This window comes from Podarcis pityusensis (assembly GCF_964106645.2).
Source record: "Podarcis pityusensis genome assembly, chromosome: 6".
NCBI lineage: Eukaryota > Metazoa > Chordata > Lepidosauria > Squamata > Lacertidae > Podarcis > Podarcis pityusensis.
The window spans coordinates 96,654,516-96,673,769 of record NC_138030.1 but is presented as its reverse complement, the minus strand read 5'-3'; the positions used below and the strand labels follow the sequence as shown (position 1 = coordinate 96,673,769).

General features: G+C 40.5%; 1 protein-coding gene across 1 annotated transcript; it reads left to right on the top strand.

The window, feature by feature from the left end:
* The first annotated feature begins 681 nt into the window (after positions 1 to 681).
* SHCBP1L (SHC binding and spindle associated 1 like) lies at positions 682 to 18,689 on the top strand. Its single transcript, XM_081012192.1, has 10 exons — positions 682 to 950; positions 1,993 to 2,142; positions 7,605 to 7,819; positions 10,455 to 10,541; positions 11,150 to 11,368; positions 14,528 to 14,633; positions 15,552 to 15,705; positions 16,922 to 17,172; positions 17,604 to 17,726; positions 17,860 to 18,689. Exons 1-10 carry the CDS (start codon positions 711 to 713, stop codon positions 18,094 to 18,096), a joined length of 1,782 nt encoding a protein of 593 aa, XP_080868318.1. The 5' UTR covers positions 682 to 710; the 3' UTR covers positions 18,097 to 18,689.
* The last annotated feature ends 565 nt before the right edge of the window (positions 18,690 to 19,254 follow it).

Here is a 19,254-nt window from a genome sequence, read left to right as displayed (position 1 = left end):
GGATGCTGGACTAGAAGAGCCACTGGCCTGATCCAGCAGACGCTTCTTAGTTGAAGCTCACAAAGCAACACTGGGCAGGTAACTATTTCTCCATCTAGCATACGTCACATGTGGGGTTTCCACTGTACAGGGAAATCCAGCTGGGAAAGACAAGACTCCACAGGGCCATCTGGTGTCACAGTACTTTATTACATACACAATGCCTATAAATTGCTTCCCCCCAATTTTTTTTAAAGAAAAGGCATTTTATATGCGTTGTATATGCGATATAACACTGTGGAGTCCCCCCTTCCCCAACCGGACTTTGCGTATCCAAGGCGCTTCACGGTGTAGCCTCCTTAAGGTTTCAATGTTTGCGCCAACAGCAGCCACCCCTCCCCCCTCAGAGTCCGCCTTGAGGGAGCAATAAGGGGAGCAATCCTCCTCCGCAGGGCTTCTCTTGCGTGGGCCCCTGCCAGGCCCAGAGGGAACAGGGCGGCACTCCTTCCGACTCCTGCGCGCGCCACGCGGAAGAAGACCGCGCGCCGGCTCTGTGCTCTGTCCCCAACGGTCCCTTTGTGACCGCGCGGAACTCCGCCCCGCCGCCTCGCCCATTGGCTGCCTCGCGCCAGGGGCCCGCCTCAGGAAAAGTAGTTCCCGCTTATAAAGGCCCTGCCGGGGAGCCGGGGGCGGGGGCGCGCAGGGGCGGCGGCGGGGCAGCTAGAGGGGCGATGGCGTCGGGCGCCGCGGAGCAGCCGGGGGAGGGAGCGGGAGCGGCCCCGGGGGCGGCGAAAAGGCCGCCTCTTAGCGCGAGGGAGCGCCGCCTGGCTGTCCCCGTGGGCGGCGCGGGGGCGGAGGAGGAGGAGGAGGAGGCCGGGCCGCTGCCGGCGCAGTTTCCCTCTCAGCTGGGAGCTCTGAGCGGCAGCGGGAAGGCGGCGCTGTACTGCGACGACCTCCTGAAGGGCTGCAAGGTGACCGGGAGGGAGGAGGGAAGGTCAAGGGAGAGGAGCCAAGACAAGAGCCTCCCAGCCCTCGGCCCCCTCACTGGCTTTACTGATGGGTCAAGCCCGCCTTTTCCCCTGACAGGGACTCGAGGCGGCGGACAGATATGTACTGTACAAATAAGTATCGTATACATAGGCTACACGCGTCCAGCTTTACATGTGAATAACTACAAGTGTACAGCTCAACTCTCTGTTAACAAGTAGACAGATTGCACACTTGTGGAATGGAATGTGTGCCCCCCTGGGCAGGAAAGCAAGAGGGAGAAATAGGCTGATTAGACTGTATGCATGTATTTACTTAACATAGCTAGAGAAATTGTGCACAAATCTCGGCTTGCATAGCATCTATGGCAAGTAACAATAGTAAGAAAATAGAAGCAAATAAAATGTTAAAAAGAAGTTGTTGGCATCTGTCTGTCTCCAGAGTGCACCTCTGAGGCTGATGTCAAACTGTGTTAGCAGCAATGAAGTGACCCCCCCCCCCCCGGCACCAGCCTTGGCGGCGTGTATGAAGGGCCTGGGCTGCCCAGATGGCAAGAAACACCCCCCCCCCCCGCTGATGTTGTCCAAAGGAAAACAGCAATACATTTGGTACCAGCTTGGCTGCAGGTGTTGCTAGGCAGGGGCATACAAGGCCCTCTCCAACTGTCTTAGGGACTCCTCTCCAGATTGTACATTTATGAGAAGTAGCTGGGGACACATACATGCAGAGAGCAAATTATGTTACAGGATAGGCATTTGTGTGCTGAGAAAAACAGTCTGAGGAATTCCCTCAATTTTCACAACCCACAACTTCATCATTAAAGATGGCTTCATTCAGCTAAATCCTACTCGTAGATGCATTGACATATTGTGTGTGTGGTTGGCCGCACCCTGTAGAGAAAGGGATTTGGCTAGCTGGGCAGAAAGGGAAAGGATCAATTTTGTATTATAATTTGCAAGGTTATGTTTTGTGCGTTTCTGAAAATATCCAAATACATTTCTGACATTTTCTCCTTTTACACGAAAGGCAGAAGATGCCAATGAAGCCATTAGCAAATACCTTTTGGAAAAGTTGAAGATGAAGGAAAAATGGCTTGGAATCTGGAAGACCAATCCAGAACTTTTTTTTGTTAATTCTGAAGAAATTCCCATACCATATGTTGGTGTGCTTGTTGAGGTAACTACATTTCTCTTTAGAATGTTAATTTAAAAAAATATTTGGTGACAATTAGTACTTTCAGTTCAGTGAATATTAATTTGAAGATAGCCACAATTTGAATACTTTGTTGTGGCAGGAAACATTACAAGTCTTTCAGAAAGTTTTTGAATACTTGGTCTTTTTATTACTGGGTCTGAGACATTGTACGATGAAAGTGAAGCTCCCACCAGTTCAGCTATGCCGTTGGGAATGTTCTCTCAAGTGTCTTACTTACATCCAGCCATCTGAAAGCAGTGAGGCCTTACCTTTATCATGTTTCTTTCATAGTTCTGTAATAGTTCTATACAGGTAATCCTTTTGTGCAAGGGTTACATTCTGGAGTCTCACATGCGTCAGTGGAATTCACATAAGCCTTCTCCATCCCATTCCATCCCATTTTGGGGCTACTTCCGGGTTTGGCACTGTGTGGTCGCATGTTGTTTGGACGTGCCTAAATCAGTCATTGCCTGTATTCCCTTTAAAGCACCAAATGGCCTGGCCCCTGTATAACTTAGGAAATGCCCTATTCTGATAATTTTCCCTGTCCCGAATGTTCCATTCCATTTTTCTTTCAGTGTACTATAGTGAAACCAGGGCTTTTGCAGGTCACTTCCAGATGACATGTTTGTTGATGATTCATATATATATATATATATATATATCTCAAATAAAAACATGAACTAAAAACAGAAAACAATACATATATCCCCTTTGACTTCCCTCCCTCCCTTTTGTGGATCCTTATGTTATAATTCCCACCCCCACTCCCTGCATCTCCTTTATAACTCCAGTCTTTAATAAAACCTTAAATATTCCTTAGTTCAAATTTTTACTACAAGTCTCAAATCAATCCTGCTAATGAATTTAATTGTTTACAATAATTTATCAAATAAATTTTATATTTTCCCCATTCTTCCTGGTTTATTCTTCCTGGTTTCGAATTCTTCCCATTAATTTTGCCATTTGGGCATAGTCCATTAATTTTATCTTTCATTCTTCCTTGATCAGGACCATATCTTCCTTCTATCTCTGGGCTAGCAGTATCCAAGCAGCTGTGGTCACATACATGAACAGTTTTTTTTTGGTCATTTGATATCTAATATTCCTAAAAGAAAAGCTTCATTTCTTTGAAAAAGTTATCTTTAACATTTTTTTCAACTCATCTTCTCCCAGAAGGTTTTTATTACCTTATATGACGACCACATGTGGTAAAAGGTGCCCTTTTTTTCTTTGAATTTCCAGCATACATTTGATTTTGATTTATACATTTTAGCTAGGGTAAAGGTAAAGGTACCCCTGACTGTTAGGTCCAGACGCGGACGACTTTGGGGTTGTGGCACTCATCTTGCTCTATAGGCCGAGGGAGCCGGCATTCGTCCGCAGACAGCTTCCGGGTCATGTGGCCAGCATGACTAAGCCGCTTCTGGAAAACCAGAGCAGCGCACGGAAACTCCGTTTACCTTCCCGCAGGAGCTAGTTTAGCAGGAGTTAAATACCATTTGTACATCATTTTCATGTAGTTTTCTTTCAAAATATAGCATGTTGTAAATTTTAAGTCTACATTCCATAACCTCTCCCATGCTGCTGTTTCAATATTGTAACCAAAGTCCCTTGCCCAATGTAACATCACTTATTTAATCTGCTCATCTTTTTTTAGCTGTATTAGTTAGTATCAAACTTTATTTCTGTCACAGACCAGCATAAGATAAAAGATATGGATAAACAGAACTCATAAGACTTAAAACAGGTAAGGAATAAAAACTAGCCATTCCAATTTTGTTTGCCATTGGAATGTTTGCCATTCCAATAATAGATTGAACATTTTGGAAATTAATTTACTTTTGTTTTCTAGCAACTCTTTTTCAAATAGAGAGGTTTTAGTTGAAAAACCATTTTTTAAATCCAACTTAAATACAGTGGTACCTTGGTTGCGGATGGGATCCATTCCGGAGCTCCGTTCAGATCCCGAGGTTTCCGCAACTGGAGGGACCACGTATGCGTGTGCAGACCGCTTCTGCACATGTGCACGGCACAGTAGAGCGCTTCTGCGCATGTGCACACGGCGAAACACTTCCGGGTTTGCTGCTTTTGCAACCCAAAGTTTACATTACCCAAGGGTCACGTAAGCTGAGATGCTACTGTACTTCATTAAGCTGATGATACTGCAACCAGTTGGATACTAAACTTCTTATATCTTCAAACCTCCTTCATTTTACCTCGTGATCTACTTCTATTAATAGGTCTTTATAAGTTACCCAATCATTTCACATATTTCTTATTTTCACAGATATTGCCTCTATTGGGAAAGTCACCACAGTGTTTTTGGTTCTAATTGTTTATATTTTATGTTTGTTCATAATTCATCCTGTTGTTTGCAGAGAAATTAGATAACGTTGGTTCTTTGATGAGCATTCATTCTGATTTGTTTGTGGGGAGGCTAGACGACGTTGGGTCAAAGCTAGTGTCATCCTACACTTTCCAGTGCATTTCCCCATCACTTTCCTTGTTGCAAGAAGTCTGAACTTTTAAGGGGAGGTGGGTTTCTTGCACAAAGCCTTCCAATCAAGTATTGTGCCACCTGAATTTGCCTGCGTGTCCTTGAATCCCACCGCAAAATAGTAGTAGTCTGGAAGCTCCACCAGTGATGGTTGCTATTCTTTGTAACCTCCTTGCAGGAAAGTCTGCCTGGCAACCTCTGCCAGGAGGTGAAGTCCTTTTGGTATGAGGCCTTCCCCAAGTATTTGCTTGTTGAATTTTGATTGTGCTCCTTAAATAAGGTATTTTTAGGATTGCATTCTAGAGGGTGGGGAGACACAGTGACCATATTACACACAAGGGAGCATAGTATATAGTGTCAACATGGCACTATTTTTATTGTATTTTTAGGTTTGAAAAAAAGTATAATAATGTCACCAAGATAAAACTTTGCCAGACCAAGTTCAGATACCTAGGGGTACAAATAACCAGAAACCTCAATAAATTACAGCTCCACAACTACAACCCCTTGTGGTGACAAATTAACAAAGACCTAAAGAGATGGAACAACATGAACTTCACTCTCTCAGACAAAATAGCCATGATCAAAATGATCCCCTCCCAGAACTAACCTACCTATTCCTAACCCTCCCAGTCTGGATTCCCCCAACCCAACTCTGTAAACGGCAGAAAAAAACCTACACTTATTTATTTCTCACACAAAAAAACCAAAAATAAGCTCCAAATACCTGCACCTCCCCCCCCTCAGAGGGAGAATGGGGAATCCCCAACATAGAACTATACTACATTGCCAACCAAGTACGCTACATAATCCCATATATACTAAAAGATGAGACAAAACAATGGATACACCTAGAAAGGGACACAGTTGAAAATACCTGCACCACAGCATACCCATTCCTCCCAAACAAACTAAGGAAAATTCCCACAACACTTAACAGCTACACACAGACCATGCTTAAAGCATGGAAAGCAGAAATAGGCAAACTGTCTCCAACCCCATCCCAACTAATTCCCCTGGCATACCACCCATTATTCCACCACACAGCACAAAACCTCCAAATAAAAACCTGGCAAACCAAAGGCCTATATCTCCTAACAGATTTCTATAAAAATAACAAACCCTTATCAACACAAGAAATACAAGACAAACTAGAAGACACCCAAATGCCCTGGTTAACACACCACCATTTACCGTACATTCCCTCTTAAACAATCCAGTGGTAAAAGCAGCAACTAGTCCCCTGACAACCTTCGAAAACCTCCTCCTAACAACAAAGGGTCATGGAAAAGGGATGGTATCTGCAGTATACAAAATGCTACTCCAAAACCCCACGAACCCCCTAGACGTAATCAAAAAACAATGGGAGGACGACATAGGCTATGAGATTAACCCCACTCAGTGGACCAGAATGTGGTCTAAAGTTAAACCCCCCTTCAAATCCATATCAACGAAAAGGAAGGAACTCACTCTGAAACTCACCTACAGGTGGTACCTAACACCAAGGGAATTAGTGCTAATACGCCCAGGAACCTCACCAAAATGCTGGAGAGGGTGCACCTCCACAGGCACATACTTCCACATGTGGTGGGAATGCCCCAAAATCCATTTATTCTGGACAACAGCCATAAAAGAAATATGCAAAATAACTAAGCAAGTATTAGAAATAACCTCAGAACTGGCCCTACTAAGCATCTTCCAAGACAATAATGCCCACTCATATCACAAAGAACTCATAATCCACCTACTCTCAGCAACCAGAAACATCATAACCAGACACTGGAGAGACCTGTCAGGAGTAAGCATGGACCAATGGTACCAAATAGTATGGGAAACAGTCTTACTAGAAAAATTAACCAATACTATAAACGGAAACTGACACAGGGACAAATAGAAGACGCCCTCACCCCGGTATGGCTCCTTTATCACATACACAGCCCAACAAAACAATGACAAGAATCCATCAACGTCATACGAATCAATATGGCTAACCGGTCCAAAACATCCACCCACCCCACTCACACATGAAAACAAAATTCACCACAGCCAATCACAAATGAACAATCACACCCTAGGCCAACCCCCAACCTCTCAACACCAAAGAGAACCTGCACAAGCGTTGCTGACGCTAAACCCCACACATACGTTAAGTAAAATGGAAACATCACCCCCTCCCCATTCCCCCCTCCACTCTTTCCCCCTTTTTCTTCCTAATGTAACACTAATGTCTCAACAAATGAAACTGATCTGTAAAAAATGTAACTTGAAAAATGAGACATTGCACATACTTTTGTAAACCAAGAAATCTTTAATAAAAATACATTTAAAAACAGAAAAAAGTATAATAATATAACTTCTTCTGTATGAAAATACATACTATTTTCAGTAATAATAATTATTATATAATAGCCAAACCTTCTTTGGGAGTTCTGTTATACTGGGGCAAAGAGTTCCAGCTCTGACCCAGGAAAACTTGCTTACTGACAAGAATTCCCTTTGGAGGGTATGATGATATATATATATATGGGACAGCAGTATGCAATGAAACATGTACAAGTTTAGTTGAGATTCCTTATTTCCTTCCCACTTCCTTTTTAAATTGACCTAATTCTATCTTTGCTATCTACTCTCTTGTTTTCTGCGCGGCAGCTGATCGGGCACATTTTTCAGTCTTTGTGCATTCAATAATCTGGTGTTTAGAAAACCTACCATTTCAATGTTCTTTAAGCATAATGGACTGGGCATTCTTATACTCCCATGTGGGTGGGGGGACTTAAATTGCTGCAATGTCAGCATAACTTGTGTCATATCCAATAACCTCTCAGTTGACCTATCTTGAGAATAGGATTGTAGCCATAAATTGTATAACAAAAGTCAAAAGAGTTGAGAAATCTATATATAAATCTTAATCTATTTTAACCTTGTAATTGTTTCTTTGTTACAGGTTACTTGCAAACTGCCCCAGAATCCCTCTGCTAACTTCAAAGTTTCTGTATCTGTAGCTGAACCCTTTTCCTCTAATATTGCAAATATTCCAAGACAGTTAGTTGATGAAGTTCTGGAGGAAATGGATCATTGTGTGCCTCTTTTGGAAGTCTATCCTGTAGAGGGGCAGGACAGCGCAGTGTATGATATAGCCAAGGCTTTGGAAATTGTGAGGTATGTTTTTCTAGAGTTTGGGATTCAACAGCATATTAAAGAAGGTGTGACAAAATAGAAATAACTAATAGAAAAAGAATTTAAGAATATTAGACTGAGGGTAGAAGCTTATTTTTGAAGTTAGGGAGGTAGAGTACACACTTTATGTGCAGGTGATGGTTCCTGGCATCCCAGGTAACAGGTGATGTGAAAGATCTCTGCCTGACAGCTTTGCAAGCTGCTACCAGTCAAAGTGGAGAATAATAGGATTGATGGAGAAATAATCTGATCTGATAAAAGGCAGCTTCCTTTATTTCATTTTAAGTTACAGAACCCTGAAATATTAAAACCTTACAAAACTTACTAGTGGTCAGTTAATGTGTCCTTCAGTACTTTACTTTCTCCCCATTATTAACAGCTCTTGGGTAACAGAAACACATAATCAGTGGATACATCAAAATGCAGCAAAATTTGGAAAGCACTTTACCAAGGATGAACTGCTGGCATTCTTTTAATGGTTATTAGCCATTCGGGGCTGCTAATTTGTAACATTGACATTATGAATCTGTGGTTTCCAGACGTTATGTGCCTATTGCTTTAATTGCATATTCTTGTAGTATTTTATCTCAGCTCCTTGTTGACTTACCGGTCTGTCATCTGGAGCTATGGCTGATGTAGGAACATTATTTCCCTGGGGCCTTGTTTTGATTCTTATCTTTAATTTGATTCTTCTTGGTTTGGAGCTGTAAGTTCCTGTCATATGTCAGCTGCTTTGACTAATGTGGCCATCCCACTTATTATGCTTTAAAATACTGCTTCCAGGAGATTTTCAACAGATGTTATTCAGCCATTGTATCTAATTAGTGACTACAGTTTATTCAGGGTTTGTTGTAAATAACTAGGCAATTTCATCCAAACTTTGAGTTTAAAGAAGTTTAGCCAAAAATAAACAGAACCTAACCAATATTTGGTCCCACCTTTGGGGGAAGTGTGAGTTCATGTCATTTCTGTATTTTGTTTTAATCTTTCTATTTTTTTTATATAAAGGAAGCCTGTATTGCTTCCTCACCTGCTACTCTTTTACAATATTCTGGGGTTAATGTGGTCAATCTGTCAAACGGCTAAACATAAAGAAGTTTTTATTTCTTTAGGCTGCAGAAAGAAAGGAGAGCATAAAAGACTTTATAGAAATATAAGGACATTTAAAAATATCCCAAAACAGAACATCAATATTTTGAACCAAAGTAAGGCACCTATTCAAGCAAAGCCAGGCAGAGAGGTGTTTAGACATAAGAGAAGACAATACATTTTAGCTGACACAGCTCTCCCAGAAATGAAGTAAAAAAGGATTCTTTTATTGAGAAAAAGATGGAATACATTACAGTGATACCTTGGGTTACGAACTTAATTCGTTCCAGAGGTCTGTTCTTAACCTGAAGCTGTTCTTAACCTGAAGCGTATGTAACACGAGGTACCACTGTATTGTGTACCAATAATACGGTAAAGTTGACATAATATAAACAGCTTGTACATTAAAGTTTTTCTGTACTGTATAGGAAGAGGTACAGCAAGATTAACAAAATTAATTTTATAAACTTTTATTTTGCTTTTCCCTCTTTTGCCTTCTGAATTTTATTATTTCTGCTATATATTTTTGCTAGATACATTCTGGCAATGAATGTCCTTTTTTAGCTTACTTACATGCCCATTTTCTACAGTAAAATATACCCAAATCATCTCTCAACAAAAATCAACTTATTAGCAAAATGCATAACTTCTGAAAAATAGTATGTCACAAAACATATAAAAAATGCAAGTAAGATAAAAATGATTAAAGAAAGGATGAGATCCAACATAGTGTTAGTTCAAAAAGATTGACAGCTGATGCTATTCTGTGTTAGCACACAAGCTTAAGTGCCGCAGAGTACAGTGGTACCACTGGTTGCAAATGGGATCTGTTCTGGAGCTCCGGTCAGATCCCGAGGATTCCACAATTGGAGGGACCGCTTCTGTGCACATGCGCGTGGTGGTGGAGCGCTTCTGCGCATACGCACGTGGCAAAAAGCCAGAAATATACTTCCGGGTTTGCCGCTTACGTATCCTGAAGTTTACATAACCAGAGGGATACGTAAGCGGAGGTACGACTGTATAACAGTAGCAGTTGTGCTGGCAGTCGGGCGACATCTTTCACAAGGGGAGGACATCCATTGGATTTGGTGGTTGTGCTGTTGTAAGGTGAGGCTGTTGTAATGGTTGCTGCCTTAACAAGCTACCACAATTGGGTATAACCCATAAGGAATTGAGTATCACAATTCAGTAATCTAGACTTAATAGATAACTAATACAGAGCAAATATAAAAATTAGAGTTCAAAGCAAAATAAATAAAAATAACACTGAACCATCCTAAAACTGGGTTCATGGCACTCTATGGGCCACAGTAGCTTGGCTTAAATGCAGTTCAGAACAGGCCTCACAAGGCCAAATGGTTCACAGCAGCTAGATGATGCCCTTGTCTCTACTCAAGTACTAGGGAGTGGCAAAGATGGTAGTCCTCTTTCTCCAGTCTCCCAAGTGCCTCCTGAACTTTGTAGCCGTATATACTTAGGTACTTTTTATAATAATTATCAATGCAATGCAATTATGGCTTTTATTTAGGTTCTTCTATGACTTCCTTTGGAGAGACTGGGATGATGATGAAAAGAGCGAGACCTATGCTGCACTGATAGAAGAGAGAATTAAGATGTAAGTATGCTACTCAGGTGAGCTCCTGTTGCTCGGTCCCTGCTCCTGCCAACCTAACAGTTCGAAAGCACGTCAAAGTGCAAGTAGATAAATAGGTACCGCTCCGGCAGGAAGGTAAATGACGTTTCCGTGCGCTGCTCTGGTTCACCAGAAGCGGCTTAGTCATGCTGGCCACATAACCCGGAAGCTGTGCGCCGGCTCCCTCGGCCAATAAAGCGAGATGAGCGCCGCAACCCCAGAGTTGTCTGCGACTGGACCTAATGGTCAGGGGTCCCTTTACCATTACCTTATGCTGCTCAGGAATAGTTCTCACAAACAGCAGATGAGGAAGTACTTCAGATTTTTGGTGAAGGCTCTACTGAGTGATGGAGAGGGCTAGGTTAGAAGCCATTTATTTCCGTAACATGTTAAGATGCTATAAATTGGATTTTATTTTTTTTAATATATAGAGGGACATCCTGTCATGAGAGTAACGTCACCTGCAGTTTGAAGTGATGCAATTCTTATTCAAGTTAACCTCCTGATCTGCTGTTTGAGAGAACTAATAGAGCTTAGTTTTTGCATAAAGTTTCAAAAGGAGAAGCTCTAATTTTCTTAAATCTTCATAGTTGGTGTGATATTCAGAATGGGACTATCCCTGCTCCGATTGCTCATCGTTTTAGAAGAAATCTTGAAAAGTACAAAAGTCTGCATTTGGAGTTGATTCATTACCAAAGTAATATTAAAGGAGAACCCACAGCAGAAGAAGCAGTTGAATGTTGGAAAAAGTATTATGAATTGGTAATGCTATGTGGATTGTTGAAAATATGGGAAGATTTACGCTTGAGGTAATTTAAGTTGACATTGATTTTAAAAAATGGTTCAATTATTTTGCTTGTTGTCTAAATAGCTTGTTTTAATTACCTGTTGCTTTATTTTAATTGTAAGTACAGTTCATTTGTTAGTGAATTAGATGCTACTACAGTGGTACCTCGGTTTTCGAATGTAATCTGTTCCAGAAGATGGTTCGAGTTTCGAAACGTTCAAAAACCGAAAACTCAGTACGGAAGCCTCAAAACGATAAACTCGAATAGGGAAGCCATATTTCCAGTTTGACTTCCAAGGCGCGTTCAAAAACAACAGCATTTACTTCCGGGCTTACAGCATTCGAAAACCAAAATATTAGTCAACGAAGACGTTAAAAAACCGAGGTACCACTGTATATGTTTAATTACATTGAACATAATTTGTGTAGATGTACACTCAGATTGGCGTATCCAGGTGTAGTTAATAATATATTGTGTATTTCCATTATAAACGATTGCTAGGAGGTATCTGATGAAATGATGTCACCTTAACTGTCTGTCCTGTTGTGCCTAAAGTGCCTCTTGAATGAAGCGCAGATGAGTTCACAGTCCCACCCCAGGTCTACTAGTCAGAGCCAGTCAATATTTTTTCATAAGATCATATATGATAAATGAAATACTCCTGACACTACAGCAGTGGCCTGGACATTTCTCCTCGTATGTTTTCAGATTGTGCCATTAAGGCAGAGACTTGAAATTACAGGATTGGACATTTGGGTATACACCTGTTTACTAGTTTTTGCATTTCTGTTTTTTATTCTGTTTGGTGTAACAGTTGAATAAATATTAAACTGGGAAACTCTGCCATAGCATTAAATTTGGTTCCTTTAAGTGTATGTACATACTTTTATTAAGAAATGTTTGCAGTAGTAAATAACTTAATTTTCATACCATTTTTGTCATCAATGGAAAGAACAAAAGCAGCTCTTCTGAATACGCTTAAAAGAAAGCAAATTCCATTGAAATTGGTGGGAATGGCATGTAAATGTGATTAAGTGTGTCAGCATCTAGCTTAGAGAGCCACATATGATAAATAACTAATTATTTATTTATTAGTTAAGATAATCATCATAATGCCAGTAGATTTATCCAGATCAACAATTTCCACAGATTTGTAATGGATTGCTTCATTTTTTGAAAGGCAGGAGCCAACGGTAGGTTACACGTCTGCATGAGTAATTATGCTCCTAGTTTCAGTGTGTGGCAACTCAGAAGAACGGAGAAATCCCTATCTGAGAACTTGTAGAGCTGCTAGCTGTGTTTTGTATAATCATAAAGAAACTTTTTGAACTTACATAGCTGTCAACATTTCCCTTTTTTTAAGGGAAATTCCCTTATTCCGAATAGGATTCCTCGCAAGAAAACGGAAAAGTTGACAGCTATGAACTTAGTAACAATGTGTTCTTCCCACAATTGTACATATTTCCATAAGTAATTAGGGCCATAGTGGTAAGTGAAGTTCCACCAAATAGAAAACCTATTACAGTGCATTTTAGGTGCCGTATTTTTCGCCCCATAAGACGCACCTGACCATAAGACGCACCTAGTTTTTAGAGGAGGAAAACGGAAAAAATATTCTGAGCGAAACAGTGGATATTTTTTTTTTTTTTTTTTTTTTGTGGTTCATGCTGTGGCCACAGACATGATATGTGATTTGACAGTGAGTTTGGGGTAGCCCAATGCAAAACCCTGAGAATCCATGTGGATCCATGCTTTGTAGCCATGTTTTTGCACCTTTGCGGCCCCACGAAACAGTGGATGCATTATTTTTTGGTGCAGGCTATAGCCATGGACATACTATGTGATCTGATGTTGAATTTGGGGTGACCCGATGCAGAAATCCTGAGGATCCATGGGCTTGTACCTCCCCCTTCCCAGGCAGCCTCCTTTATCTCTAGAGTCCCTTATCTCCCTCCCAATCGCTTGCCGATCAGCTGCTCAGCGGCTTTGTTTCAACACCCCCTTCCCTCTTTCTAAAAAAAGAAGAAGAAGCAGCACAATCTGCTTTTTGCCCCTGGGCAATTCTGCTCCAGGGACCACACATTTGCTCTGTAAGACACACAGACATTTCCCCTTACTTTTTAGGAGGAAAAAAGTGCGTCTTATGGAGCGAAAAATACGGTACTTTCCCCTTCATATTAATCTAGACAATGAAGGAAAAAGTACCTAAAATCCAGTGTAACAGGTTTTCTATTTGGTGGAACTTCACTTATCACTAACTCTTATTTTAGAGTTAGAAAGGATTAGTTGTAGAAAAGCAGGACTCCTTCTTGTTACCATGCGACAGTTAGCATGTCTACTTAGTTCTATTAAATTCCACAGGGCTCACTCCCAGGTTCAGGGGGTTAGACTGGCAGCATTAGTTCTGCAGTTCCCTGTGATATAAAAGCTGCCAGTTCAGCTGGTCCTGTTAAATTTTCCTTCGTTATTTTGAGACCTTTGTTATACTTAAGACTATGTAAGTTTATTTAAATATGTATATTCTTTTGTAATAATTATTATATTCTATGCTTCTATTTCATTAAAATATTTAACAGAGCAAAAGTTCAAAAATTGAATGAATTATTGAGAAATCACTGGGGGGCAGAGGACATGGAGCATGAAAACGTTTAAAAATCTTTTTTTCTTATACTAGCAGATACTAACTTTGTAATACTAATGATCTGTGAATATATTGGTTTCTGCTTTTAAAGATTAATTCTCCCCTCCAAAATGGTTGATAAAAATGCTTTCAAATAGCTTTGACGCAGCACCCTTTAGTTCTTTTTAATTAGCTGCCTTGAATACTGTTTATACTTTAAGTAGTTGAAGTTCAAATTTTATTAAGCCAATATTCATAGTAAACATTTCTAGGGCCCACAGAGCAATTACATCAGTTGTAAATGAAGTTGTCTGGCAAAGAGTAAAAATACTGAATGCTTCGTATTTTTTCGCTTTGCATTTTCAAGGCTTTGTCATGCCAGACATTTCTGGTATGCTCATTTTCTGTAGGGATATTGTTTAGGCTTAAATGTCTGTATCTGTTTAAAGCTGAAAGAAATACAATGCTAAGCATACTTGAAGCCAATTTTATTTAAATACATCTACAGAATGCTTTGCCTAAGGCATTATTGATAGTACAAAGTTCATTTTAAATTTTAGGGCTCATGGACCTCTGACCCCAAGAATTTTGAAACGGAGGAAAGGACACAGAGATGATGGAAAAACTGTAACTTACATTGTTGCAAAAACAGCAGCAGCAGAAATGGTAAGGAGTTCATTTGAATAAATATCCAAGTAGCTGAGACTGCTGCTTCTTCTTCAGCAAACTTTCCTTGATATCCCTTCTTCTCTCCAACCCTACCCAAACAGCTTCTCCATTATTGCTCCCTTGGTAGAACTGTAAGGTGCAGGATTCTTTTATTTTGAAATACTGTAGACTTAGCTGTTGCCTTCTGCTCTCTTCATGATTCTCCCGAAAGCAGTCTGGCTGGAAGGGGATTGAATTCAGCAGTCTTTTAATTTAATTTCAGTTTTGCTTGGTTAAAAACTGTCCTAATAAGCTGCTGTTTGTTTTAGTGCTAGCAAAGTAGATGAAGACTAGCATTTTTGCACTGGCAAGGTGTTTATGAAAACACTATTATCATTTCAGAGTGTCTGTCATCTTGGTGCTGGTCACATCCAATATGGCACTTACACACATAACCCATAAAGGAACTTTGCCCAAATTGTTTTTTGTTTTGTTTTTTAGAGACATGCTAACAACACTTGTGCACTTAATACAGAAGGAAACTAATGTGTACAGTGGTACTTCTAGTTACGAACTTAATTCGTTCCAGAGGTCTGCTCTTAACCTGAAACTGTTCTTAACCAGAGGCATGCTTTCGCTAATGGGGCCTCTTGCTGCTGCTGCTGCGCCGCCGGCACACGATTTCCGTTCTCATCCTGGGGCAAAATTCTCAACTCGAGGTAACTCTTCCAGGTTAGCGGAGTTTGTAACCTGAGGCATTTGTAACTTGAGGTACCACTGTACTGTAGGTAGGGAACAGCATGTAAAGTTCAGAGAGTTCCTAGAAGTATGCTGCATAGAAGCAACAGTGAAAGGATAGGCTAAAAAACCACATTAACCTTTAAAACAAGACTGGCTAATCCCCAATTTTACTTTGTATCTGTCTCATCTGCCCAGGTTAAAGAATTAGCCCCAGACACACTTCTTCAGCAGCATGATAACTTAAACCTGGCTTTGGACAGCTGTTACAGTGGAGATAATGTGCTTATTTTCCCAGGAGAATATAAAGCAGCAAACCTTTCCATGTTAACTGAAGATATTGTTATTAAAGGTCAGTAGTGTGCCTGCTGTGATTTTTATCGAATAGATTAAGAAAACTAAAACCAACTATTAGAATAAAGATTGGTTAAATGTGAGGCTCTTTCAGGTTTTCAGAATTTGGAGAGTGAATCATTTAAGGTTTTATATAAAAACATTTCTTGTTTGTGTCTCTTATTATAGGCATTACAGCTTCTTAATACAAGTTCTGAAGCAACTGCAAACATGTACAGCACTGGTCATATTATCTGCAATAGCAAATTAATCATCAGCTGTAGAAGAGTGGGTCTAATTTCATGGTCTCCTCTCCTGCTCTTGAGCATAGCTTTACAACTATTGCTGGTGATCGGATTGGGACTACAGTCATACTTCGAGTTGAAGTTGCTTCAGGTTGAGCGTTTTCGGGTTGTGCTCTGCGGCGACCCAGAAGTAACGGGATGTGTTACTTCCGGGTTTTGCCGCTTGCGTATGCACAGATGCTCAAAATGACGTCACGCGCATGCGCAGAAGCGGCGAATCACGACACGTGCAGACACACAGATTCAGGTTCTGGGGCTCCAGAACGGATCCCGTTTGCATCCAGAGGTACCACTGTACACGGGTGCAGCCATCAGTGTTGGATCACATTAGGAACTATACAGTGCAATCGGCATAGAAAGTTTTGTGTCCTGCTAAATTCCAAGTTGGCTCAGAATTGGCTCCAGATTGTAGCAAATGCAAGGCATGGTCAGCTCTCTGTTTTTCTGACAGCCATCAGCCAACCACCAAACTGTGCCACCAATGTGCATCAGTCCTCTGAAGCAGATTTTGCAGGTGGCGTGGGGGCACAGAAGAGAGGAAAGGAAAACTGCATTCTGGTTGAACAAGGACAGCATTGAATACCATCCATTTTTTTTTTGAAATACAGTGGTACCTCGGGTTACATACGCTTCAGGTTAGACTCTGCTAACCCAGAAATAGTACCTTGGGTTAAGAACTTTGCTTCAGCATGAGAACAGAAATCGTGCTCCGGTGGCGGGAGGCCCCACTAGCTAAAGTGGTGCTTCAGGTTAAGAACAGTTTCAGGTTAAGAACGGACCTCCGGAACGAATTAAGTACTTAACCTGAGGTACCACTGTACTTAAAGCTGCTTGGTCAAATGTACATTTCCTCCCTACTCCCACTGTCCAATTTCTGTGCACTTCTACATTTAATTGATTTTAATAATTCCGTTTCTCCATTTTGTTTAGGAGTTGGAAGACGAGAGGAAATTGTGATTGTTTCAGATCCTGTCTATGACAGTTTTATAGTGTCCAGGGCTCAAAATCTGAAGATAATGAATATTACTGTGCAGCAGCAAGGGACTCTCGATGGTATTATAGTAGTTGAATCTGGACACACATTTTTGGAGAACTGTGTTTTGAAGTGTGAAGGAACTGGTGTCTGTGTACTTGTTGGGGCTTCTCTGACAATTATAAACAGTGAGATTACTGGAGCTCAGGTACTCTATTTCAGTTCAAAACAAGATACAATACGCATATGAGAATGTAAGATGCTTTCATTCAGTGAACACACAAAAACCTGGTTTAATGCAGAAGGGGAACTAATAATGAAGAGACTTGATGTCAGTGATAGATAGCATAAATTTCAATATTACAGTTGCCGGTCCACAGGAAAGAGGTGTGAGTGGACGGGATGGTAGATGTGACAAGACGACTTGATTCCAATCAGTTTTGCAGCATGCAAGTGGAGTTCTGGTCCAGTACTCTATGCACTCCTCAGTACTGCGCAGCTGCTAGTTGCTGACCAGAACTCTAAATGATCTGCATCAGTTAACTTGTATTCACACAAAAAAATTGATTTTGTTCTGATAACATGATCAGTAGGAACAGCTAGTTGCATGTCAATCAAAATTTTGGTTTTTGCACTCAGGGGGCTGGAGTCGAGTTATACCCAGGAAGCACAGCTACTCTGGAGGGTAACAAAATTCACCACTGCAATAACTTCCGAACCTGTGACTCCTCACATGGTAGTTTTGGTGGAATTAACATTAAGGTAATTTTTTGTTGACAATGGAATGCTACTGTAACAACCTAAATTATTTGAAAAGATTTCCATGTTTAAGAAGATAATTTGATTAAGATGCTACCGAGAGTTTATGAATAAACTTTTGATTCCTTCTTAACAGGTTCTTCCTGCTCCTAAACTAAGGATGAAAAACAATCATATTTACAGTAACAATGGATATGGAGTGACCATTATTAAGCCTTCTGAGCAGCTGTGTGCTACAGCTGAAGGAACAGTGGAATGTGCTGCTGCAGGAGATGGCGAAGATTCTGTTTCCAAACTAATGCAGGAATTGAGCCTTGAGATGAGCACAAACATACTAGAAGACAACACCAAAGGCATCAGCATAGTTAACTGAAGCTACAGGTTTCAGCTACAAAGGAAAACTTGTTGTATTAAAGGATATTAATAAGTTATTATGGATACTGATGAAACATGAAATAGCTCCGTAATTTCTATTTCTTAGTAAACAGAAAGCTCTTCATAGCTTGGCAAGAATTTAAGCTTAATTTCCATTTAAGTCTTTGGCACCAGAAGCCATAGCTTATAGCTCAAAATATAAGCCCTTGGAGGCTATCAGTTTGAATTCTGTACTCACTATTCCAACTCGGAAATATATTTTTTAAAAGCCTGTACAGCAGTAAGTAACCTTCAGACTTACTGAAAAGTAGTTAAAACTGCTGATTTATTACTGCAAGTTTGTCTTGTTGAGTTAATTTTTACTGTATTATAAACAGGTCTTACGAATGAAGTAGGATATTTTGAACGCCAGTCCCATAAAATTTAGCATACTTCTGGCAGGTCAAGGATAGAAGTCATGGGACAGTATGACTGAGGAGCTAGAGCTAAACTTGACTTACTTAAAATTGATTATGTGAGAAATAAGGAATTCTGGACTTGGAAGTGGAGTTAGTCCTTTTCAATTCAACATTAAAGGTTAACTGTCAGTTTTTTCTGGCCCTTTTATTATCCTTCCACATCTAGTGTTAACACGAATGCATCATTAATAATTTACCGTATTTTCCCGTGTATAAGACGATGGTTTTTGCCTTAAAAAAAAAAAGTCAAAAATTGGGGGTTGTCTTATACATGGATGGTGAATGCACAGGGGTTCTGGTATGGGCAGCCCAGGCTGTTCAGGTTCTGGCTAGATTTCTTAATTTTGGGTAAAAGAAATATAGGTGTTGTCTTATATATGAGGGCATCTTATATACTGAAAAATACTTAGTTTCAGCATAACTATTACCATAGTTTTATTTCCCCAACAAGATGTCAAAAAGAGATAGTGATGAGGAACAAACATAGCTGTCTTAAGAGGCCTAGGATAGTACTCCTTCAAAGCTGTGCATGCCATGGAAATGTACCTGTGCAGGCCCAGACGTAGAAACTGATGGACTCTTGAATTTTCAAGTTCTTTAGAGAATGAGGTAAGAGATTAGTGCTATTGCTCTGATCTACCTCCCCAGCATCCTCTCCCATTTCCTAGGACTCCAGTTCCTTGAGAAGTTGGAGGCTA

Excerpts from the sequence above, each read along its gene's own strand:
- SHCBP1L (XM_081012192.1), top strand. The coding sequence starts at position 711 with ATGGCGTCGGGCGCCGCGGAGCAGCCGGGGGAGGGAGCGGGAGCGGCC. Across the intron at positions 951-1,992 it reads ACCTCCTGAAGGGCTGCAAG|GCAGAAGATGCCAATGAAGC; the intron begins GTGACCGGGAGG and ends TTTACACGAAAG. Across the intron at positions 2,143-7,604 it reads ATGTTGGTGTGCTTGTTGAG|GTTACTTGCAAACTGCCCCA; the intron begins GTAACTACATTT and ends TCTTTGTTACAG.